Source organism: Vipera berus (assembly GCF_964194415.1).
Source record: "Vipera berus genome assembly, chromosome: 12".
NCBI classification, from domain to species: Eukaryota; Metazoa; Chordata; class Lepidosauria; order Squamata; family Viperidae; genus Vipera; species Vipera berus.
In genome coordinates, this window is record NC_138215.1 from 11,975,152 (window position 1) to 11,984,214 (window position 9,063).

Genomic DNA, 9,063 nt, shown 5'->3' on the forward strand with positions numbered 1-9,063 from the left:
TGGAAGGAATCTTGGAGGTCTTCTAGTCCAACCCTCTGCTCAAGCAGGTAATCCTATCTATCATTTTATACAACTGGTTGTCCAATGTCTTCTTAAAAACCTCCAGTGATAGAGCACCCACAATTTCTGACAGCAAGCTGTTTCTTACTATGTTCTTACTGTTCATTTTATGTTTTTATTACTTTGTTATGTTTATCTGTTACAGACAAGCATAGATCCCACAGTCACAGTTTGCAAGGTGGGCAGTCACATAAATTGATAAAATGCATACATATACAGTATAAAAACTTTAGGTGCCCTTTTTGTATGAGGAAATACATAGGAGGGCACAACAATGAAATCTGCAAGCACATGGAACTGATCTTTCAAATTTCATATTCCCTCTTAAGCAAACCGTATGGATTAATTTCTCCATAACGTATGAAGTTGTACACAACTAAAGAACATCCTGCATGATTTTTTCACTTATTCATAATCTGAATGTTTCCTTACAATGTAGATAGAAGCTCTAAATTTTAAATGACTGTAAAACACTTGTACCATCCATTTTGGCAGCTCTAATAAGCTCTGTCAATCTGCAGTACCCTTTACCTTAAAGTGATGGCATTTACTGGCAAAAAATAAATAAATAATCAGTAATTGTTTTTGAAGAAACAAGTAAGTTTTACCCAACTTCTCTATCAAGTACCATCAAATGTTCTACAAAGAGATTTTGAAGAGTTAGATGTCCCTCTGTGCTTTGATTCTTGTTCATGTTGTCTTCCTGTATCCATGTCTAGATCTGGCAGAATGTGAAACAGGCTGGGCCAAATTTCAAGGTAACTGCTACAAGCATTTTGAAGAGAAACTCACCTGGATGGAGGCAGAGAAACTGTGCCGAAAACATCAGTCCCACCTGAGCAGTATCATCACACCTGAAGAGCAAGAATTTGTGAACAGTGAGTATGGCAACTTGACATTTCTTTAAAAAAAATAAAATACCCCCTCCCCAAACCAATGGACTTAACAGCACTGATACTGCTGTAGGCTCAGATAATCTCAATGTACACATGTTGTACATTGACAATAAAGGTTTTATTATTATTATTATATTCTGAATTTCATTTAGGAGAATTGAGTTGCCTTAGGTAGCTTGACTTTTCATGGCTCAGCTTTAATTGGTATATTTTAATAGACTGCACCTACAGTGCTACTGTATATTATGATCGTGAGCTGTAGTGCACAAAAGATGTGTTAAATCCAAAGCTGGCAATGTTTCAGCTGACAGAACCACAGGTTAATCTATCAACCTTCAAAACACCATTAGAATCCATAGAAATGTCAAATGATTTAGCCCTGATCCAACTTTATATTCCTTCCTTTATTCAGTCGTGTTGAAGGACTTGGTCTTTCAGCATTCTTTGATATTCCAAAACTTTTTCCATATGTTTTATCAAGCTTCTTTGTGAATCCAACAAAGAGGCATTGTCCAGGATTCCCTGTTGCAAGTGCTCCTTGTCCAAATCTTTTTCTTGATTTATCTCTTTGTTTCCATTTTGCTAATCTTTTCAGTTGTATCATATTCCATATTTTCATGTTCTCTTTCAAGTAGAAGTTTAATATTTTATTCATGTTCTAATCCACCCAAAGAATTTCAGTAAATAATTGGGTGCGTTGTAAATGTGTTAAATATATTACCATTCAGGTGATGATTCAGTAGCGATTGTGGGACAAGCTAGACTAGATTATAATATAGGTTCTCAAACTGTGATTTGTGAATTGCTGCCAGTCTCTGCTGAGGTGTTTGAGATTTTTTTAATCTAAATATTGAATGTCCTTTGAATATCCAAGCAACTTGAAACTATAAAAGTTATTAATTTTATTTGTACATGGAAAATTGAAGCAAGTTCATCTTTTTGGGAAAAATCATAAATTCATCATTAATAACAAATCTGCATTCATTTCATCAATTTTTGCCCTGCTTTTTTCCATCTATTTGAATGTTGATTATTGAATTCATATATTTTTCCTTTAAAATTAAAAACTGCCTTTGACAGATCTCTAAAATAGACATAATACTTGGATCTGTTCATTCTACATTAACACCAATCAAGCAGCAAAACGTGCATTTTAGCCTCTGCCTCCAAATAAACCAGCATTCATTGTTAATTTCTCTGTCTCTGCGTGTTATCTAGGCAATGCACAGAACTACCAGTGGATTGGGCTAAGTGACCGAGCAGTGGAAGAGGACTTTCGCTGGTCTGATGGACATTCTCTTGTAAGTTAGATTCTGGAGGATATCAAATATAGAGATATTTCTGGACTGTTGCGAAATCAGTGCTTCCAAGATCCAAGAATCCTACAGGACAACTACTTGGGGAGTGCCCATAGGAAAAACACTACACGTACAGGAGGAAGTATGGAAAGCAGCTATGTTTGTAGCATGGACACAAATCATCCTTCTTACTCTATATTATCCAAGTCCTCAGATGTTCCTAGAGCAACCCAAAGTCTTAGAGAGAATTTCCAGAATCCACCAAATAATCATTTTTAATGTTACAGGAGGGGAACGATTAAATATGCAGGGAGTAATCTTACTCATGGTGTCTTTCCATTTTGACTAATATTGAGAGGGCGACCAAATTAAATCCATATTGGTCTTGGCTTCATCCTTAATCTTAGAAATGCCCCCTTTAGAATGTAGCCCTCAGCAGCCAAGATAGTCCATCATCCCAAAACAGGTTGGGCGTCTCTAAGGCAGAATGGATTAGGTGCTTTCCTTAATTAAAATTCCTTCCTTCCTCAAAGGTGCTTGTGATTCATAATGGAAAATGAAGGTTTGATGGGAAAAGTACAATCTTACCTAGGTGATGAGCCTCAAATTCCAGCATTATAGAGCAAGACCTCTTTATAGGAAAGCTGCAACTGCCCCTCACTTTGAAAATATGGAAAGCTGTGAAAGATCTGACGACTTTGTCCCTCCTCCTTTTGCCCCCCCCCACTTCATCTGACTCTCTGTTTTACCCCAGATCTCTTTCTCTCTTTCTTTAGCAATATGAGAACTGGCGACCTAACCAGCCCGATAACTTTTTTGCCAAAGATGAAGACTGTGTAGTAATGATCTGGCATGAGAAGGGTGAATGGAATGATGTCCCTTGCAATTATTACCTGCCCTTCACTTGCAAAAAAGGAACAGGTGAGGCTCAATGTCCTGCTCAAAAGCGCTCACAGCCCAATCAGGCAGTCCAAGATCATGACTGCAAAAGGCTTACATCTCAGCCATCAAGATCCAGAGGGTAGAGTAGTAAGCCACTGTCAGGACTCAGCAATGATTAAGGGTGGCCAGGCAATGAAGCAAGACTTGAGGAAAGACATGCCAGATCCAAGGCTGTCCCACCAGTTGAAAAATGAAATATTGAAAGCTATTGGCCCTGTTCCAAGTGCAACACATGCTAATCATAACCAGGGGTAGAAAACAAGCTTCTTGGAAGCAATGATTCACACTAAGGATACTGCTACATTCATGAGGCTGTTCCAGGTGACATGTCTTCATTTGGACTTCTCCTGGGTACACAATCCTCTGCACCTCTTTAAGCCCGTTTAGTGCCTTGTGTGACCTTTGTTCTTCTTTCTGGGAGGACAGCTTGAGAAGATCATAATAGATATATTGTGGAGATAATAAAGTCTTTACTTATATATCCTGCAATGCTTCCATGCCACATTGGACTATGACACTATGGGGAATTTAAGCATAAGCACTTGCTGCAGTACTACTAGTCCTTAGGCAATGTTTCCCCAAGTCTCTCTCAAGCCACTCCTGATGTCCTTCACATATTATTTGTAATATCTAAGGAGCTTCTTAATGTCTCCTGTAACAAAGTTACATTGCTCTTACCACTGACTCAATTCCCACTAGAGTACCTTATCACTCCAAAGTTGCCCTGATATTTTGGCATACAGCTAAATATTATCCTGTTTACCTTCAGGTAGCAAGATGAGATCAAAAACCAGCACAATGCTCTTGTGGTAAGATCAGTGGGCCAAACCAGAGGTTGAAGCATAAACATGACAAATTAACAGTTCTCAGGATTAAGCAGCCAGGTGTTATCCAGTCGAAGTAAAATTCAGAAGTTCCAGGAAACTAAGGATGGTCTATAGTCCAGACACAAGGTCATATTGATACTCAACGTTTTCAAGCCCTTGGCTGTGTTTAGATGTTCTGGTGCCTTCTGGTGATCAGAAATTATAACTATGGTAGCAGCTAGGAGCATCCTGTTGGCTGAATGCTGCTTTGAGCAGAAAGCAATTTGAAAAAAATGTCCTTTTCTCCCCCAGTTGCCTGTGGAGACCCTCCTGCGGTTGAGAATGCCAGGCACTTTGGCAAAAAGAAAGACCGCTATGAGATCAATGCTCTGCTGCGCTACCAGTGCAATCACGGTTACATGCAGCGGCATGTGCCCATCATCCGATGCCAATCAAATGGGCAATGGGAAGAGCCTCGGATAGCCTGTATAGACCGTACGTAAGGTTTTCAGCATTTGTACCCACAACCCTTTCCCTTATAACCAACAGAGGGAGGGCATTGCGGCTCAAATGGAAATTGACAATAATATATCCATGGTGTTATATTGATGCCTTTAATTGTCTGGGTTTGCATTCCCATGGTTTACAAACCAAACTGGCTAGTTTGACTACGTAGCTGGTATGCAAAAACTATATTAAGTATTTCTGGATTTTAGAAGGGGGGAAAAGAGGAGGGGGTAAGGTTTGGGTAGAATTTGCCTGGGGTGACTAAGTGAAGTAGACAACTGGGGGGTGGGGATAAAGTAGAAGAAGAGACGTTGCCTTTTCTCTTGATAGAATTAGAGCTGCTTCTCTCTATCCTGTTCACACTTTTTCTATGAACCACCTACTCATTTGCAGTGTTCTTTTAATTAGCAGGGAAATCCCTGAAAGTCTTTCCACAAATGAGGTTTAAACCTGCTTTCAATTAAGACAATGCCTGCGCTGCTGCAGAAGCGTCCCTGGTGTCCTGCATTTCTCTTCTAGCTTTCCTTTCCTTGCGAGCAGCAATCAGATGATTTGAGTCTAACATGCAAGCTGCTCCCTTGGACCTCTCCATACGTGGGGAAATGCTCTTGACAGTTGCTTTAGCACGACAGAGATTACGAGTTTAAGCCTCCCCTAAAAAAGCTGGACTGCAGGGGCTGGCTGGTAATGGAGCACTGAGTCTTTTAATTAACTGAAGGAATGCCGATAGTTGGCAAGGTCCTCTTGGACAACATGTGTTCCTCAGCAAACTTCTATAAATCTTGGGTTTCTCAGAACTGCACAAGAACAGAGGAGGAAGTAGAGGAACTGGTAAGACAGGATGAGTATAAATTAAAGAGGGGTAAAAGTAGTGGCCTCCAGGGGTTTGGAATTCAACCTTTCAGCCCAGCCAACTGGTCAGCGGTAGAAGAATGTGAAGTTCCAGGGCAGGCTCTCTTGTTCTCCCTCCGTAGCCTCAACATTTCCTGGAATGGTCATGTAAGCACATCCTGCACATCGCATGACTCCGAAAAAGATGGGTGTAGGGAACAGACTCCAAACTGAAGCAAGCATTGGTTTGCTAACACATGCAACATGGCATTTTGGAGAAGGTTCCTATCCCACAAGATAAAAGCCTGATCTTTTGATGCATGGATTTGTTTTGGGCAAGCCAAGAGGCAAGGAAATAAAACAGTCCTACGTTGCAGGACGTGGTCATTTCCCTGCCCAACTCATGTAGTTTTTCCTTCTTCAAAAGTTGCACGCTCTGGGGTACAACGTAAGATCGCTGCGGAAGGTGTGCGTGAGAATGCATATGCACCCTTGAATGACTGTTGACTCCAGACAATATGCCTGGACAAGTCCCTGCATTATTCTGGGCAAGATTTTGTGGAGTGCTTTGCTATTGCCTTCTCCTTCCTAGACCTGAGAGAGGAGGACTGGCCCAAGGTCACCCAGCTAGCTTTGTGTCTATAGCGAGACCCATTCACAGACTCCTGGTCTCTACCCTGGTGTCTTAACCACTACACCAAACTGGCTTTCTATTCAAACAGTATTCTAACCCAGCTGGCGAGTTTGAGCTACACCACAGAACTGCCTAATCTGTGTGTATCTGTGTAGTTCATCTGAGCTGGCTCTTTGATTAGAAATGGTAGCATAACTTTCTTCATAGAACAAAGAGCCAAAAGGCTGGAGGGGACCTTGGAGGTTTCCTAGTCCAACCCCCCCCCCCACTGCTCAAGATAGGGGACCTTATACCACCCCAGTCCGGTGATGGTGCACCCACAACTCCAGGAGGCGTGTTTTGGATTGATTGTTCTGTCAGAAAATTTACCCTTACTTCTAGTTTGGAACAGCTTGGCATCAGAAATCGTGGGTGCTCCATCACTGGAGGTTTTTAAGAAGAGACTGGACAGTCACTTGTCTGAAATGGCACCGGTTCTCCTGCTCGAGCAGTGGGCTGGACTAGAAGACCTCCAAGGTCCCTTCCAGCTCTATTCTATTCTAATTGGATCTCTCTTTAACAGGTTTCCACCTGCTACTTCTTGTCCTGCCCTCTAGTATTGTGGAGAATAAGCCAATCCCCTCTCTCTTCACAAGTCCTGGAAGACAGTTATCATATCACCCTAATCCTTCTTTTTGATAGGCTAGCCCAGGGGGTCTGCCACCTTGACAACTTTAAGACCTGTGGACCTTTGTTCTTCTTTCTGGGAGGACAACTTGAGAAGATCATAATAGATATCTTGTGGAGATAATAAAGTCTTTACTTATATATCCTGCAATGCTTCCATGCCACATTGGACTATGACACTATGGGGAATTTAAGCATAAGCACTTGCTGCAGTACTACTAGTCCTTAGGCAGTGTTTCCCCAAGTCTCTCTCAAGCCACTCCTGATGTCCTTCACATATTATTTGTAATATCTAAGGAGCTTCTTAATTCTGGGCGCTGAAGTCGACAAGTCTTAAAGTTGTCAAGGTTGCAGACCCCTGGGCTAGACATACCTTAAGAAAGTCTTGGACCATTTTCTACCTTCATCATTAAAAAAAAAGGTGGGGGTGAGCTCCTGTTTCATTTTAAACCACCTATTCGAAAGATTAAACTTTCCTAACCCTTCATGCTAACAAGGCTTTCATTTACGCACAGCTCCCCCTTCTCCATCTGGGTCCCTCCAAAGAGTTATCTTGCTCACCCGTGGGACAGGAATGGAATTCTCTCTGGCAATGCCTGATCTCCGTTTGTGGGAAGGAGGAGTAGAGGGACAGGGGGAAGGCAGGACAGGACCTGCCTGCCCCCCCCCCCCCCCGGCTCCCAATGCATCAAGAAATCCCCACCCAACTCATACATCAACTCCCCAGGGAGGGGTGCAAAAGTAAGAAAAAGCACAATTGTGCAAGAGGTTGAAATCTGGCGCCGTCTCACACTTGCCACGGGCAGCCAGAGGAACAACATGCTGCGGCCTCCGTGGTGTTTTTCCACAAGGAGAGAGCGCAAGCCAGCGGGAAGGAAAAACCTCACTCAATCCAGCTCAGGACAAGCCGGGCCTTTGTAGCCATCATTCTTGAATTAACAAGGTCTCTTTTCTTCTCCCCCTCCTCCCACAGCCTCCACCTATAAACGCAGACTACACAAGAGAAGTTCACGGTCCCGATCAACGGCCAATGGAAAGATGACGGCATGATCCACCCTTTCAAGAGAGCAACCGGGGAGCAAGAGAGAGACACAGACAGATAGAAAGAGAGAGAGAGAATTTATGGAACAGTTATATTAACAAAATTGATATATTTTTCATTGTTGTTGCTTTTTAAGGGGGGGGAAGTCTCATTATATAAGGATCAATGTGTGTGTATATATATATAAAGAAAAAGAACAAAAAAATTGTGCCTTTGTGGGGAAGGGACAGGGAAGGCTACATAAGGTTAAGTTAAATAATAGATTATCTGGAGGGAGAGGAGGAGGAGGAGGAGGAGGAGCAGGAAGACAGGGGGAATCCTGATTTTTTATCTCACAAGAAGTGTAATTTAAAAATTGCAGAGTGCACAAGTACTTTTTAACAGCCACCCCCTCCTTCCCGATCCATCTTTCCATGTTGCAGCAAACATCCTGGGATTCAGTGGGAGCTACAGAGAGGAAGTGAGCATATCGAAAAACATGCAAAAGGGGTCAAAGTATTGTAAGGGGAAACAGGTCAGGAAACCTCTCTTTCAACTCTTCTGAACACCTCGTCCTCAGTGCAAACGGCGATTGCTTGTTTTGGGATATGTTCATTCCTTTAAATAAATGCCAAATGTCAAATCGCTTGTGGAAGTTGAAATTGGCCAGAGCATCCGATCCGCTCAGATGCAAACAGGTAAGAAGGGGGCAGAACAAAACTACACACCTTACTGCCCTTTTTCAGCTCCTTTGCGGTCAGATTCTGGCGGTCCTAGCTGAACCTGACCCTGCATCTCCTCTGACTCGTTTCCCCCCACCCCACCCCACCCCCATTTTTATTTTGTGGGCATGGGCTGGGGCAAATGGTCACGGAAGTTTCACATGCCTACATTTCTTCTTGCTGCAGTTTTATTCCCCAGGACACGTGGCAGGCAAAGCAGCTCCCATCCTGAGATGGTGTATTCTCTCTCACAGGGAATGGTGCAGGGCACTTGGGATTCCCTGCACCTATTTATATATATTTTTAAAAATACATGTGTTATATTAACTGAAAACAGAGAGGAAATCAAGAGGAAGTCATTTTTTACAGTAACTTAAATGGACTTGCCAATGTCTCTGCAATGCTGGTAGGAGCCCAGCTTTGAGTATGTGCTCTATAATTCAATGGGGAATGGGGAAAATGTCTGGGGCAGAGGAAGAGTGGGAGGGGCAAACAAAACCAGGAAGAGCTTTTCATTTTGCAAAAGGAAAAGAAAAAAAAAGACATCAAGGAAAAGAGCCCCAGAATTTTTATTTTTCTTCTTTTAAAGTCCTGTGCACAAAAAGGCAACTCTGGAATGGGGGGGGGGGAAGCCAAGCCTATTGTTGTTAGTGCTGTGGTGAATCCTGTACAATAAAAGT

The 9,063-nt window shown here is 42.4% G+C and overlaps 1 protein-coding gene across 1 annotated transcript in view; it reads left to right on the plus strand.

Annotated features, from left to right (window-relative positions):
- The window catches only part of ACAN (aggrecan), a gene marked incomplete at both ends in the record, with an annotated part of 38,976 nt that extends 31,286 nt beyond the window's left edge, over nt 1-7,690 (plus strand). Inside the window, 5 exons of the mRNA XM_081337313.1 lie at nt 780-938; nt 2,175-2,257; nt 3,031-3,175; nt 4,315-4,497; nt 7,614-7,690. Coding sequence (XP_081193439.1) covers nt 780-938; nt 2,175-2,257; nt 3,031-3,175; nt 4,315-4,497; nt 7,614-7,690 — 647 coding nt within the window. The remainder of the gene's footprint in view (nt 1-779; nt 939-2,174; nt 2,258-3,030; nt 3,176-4,314; nt 4,498-7,613) is intronic.
- Between the last annotated feature and the right edge of the window lie 1,373 nt (nt 7,691-9,063).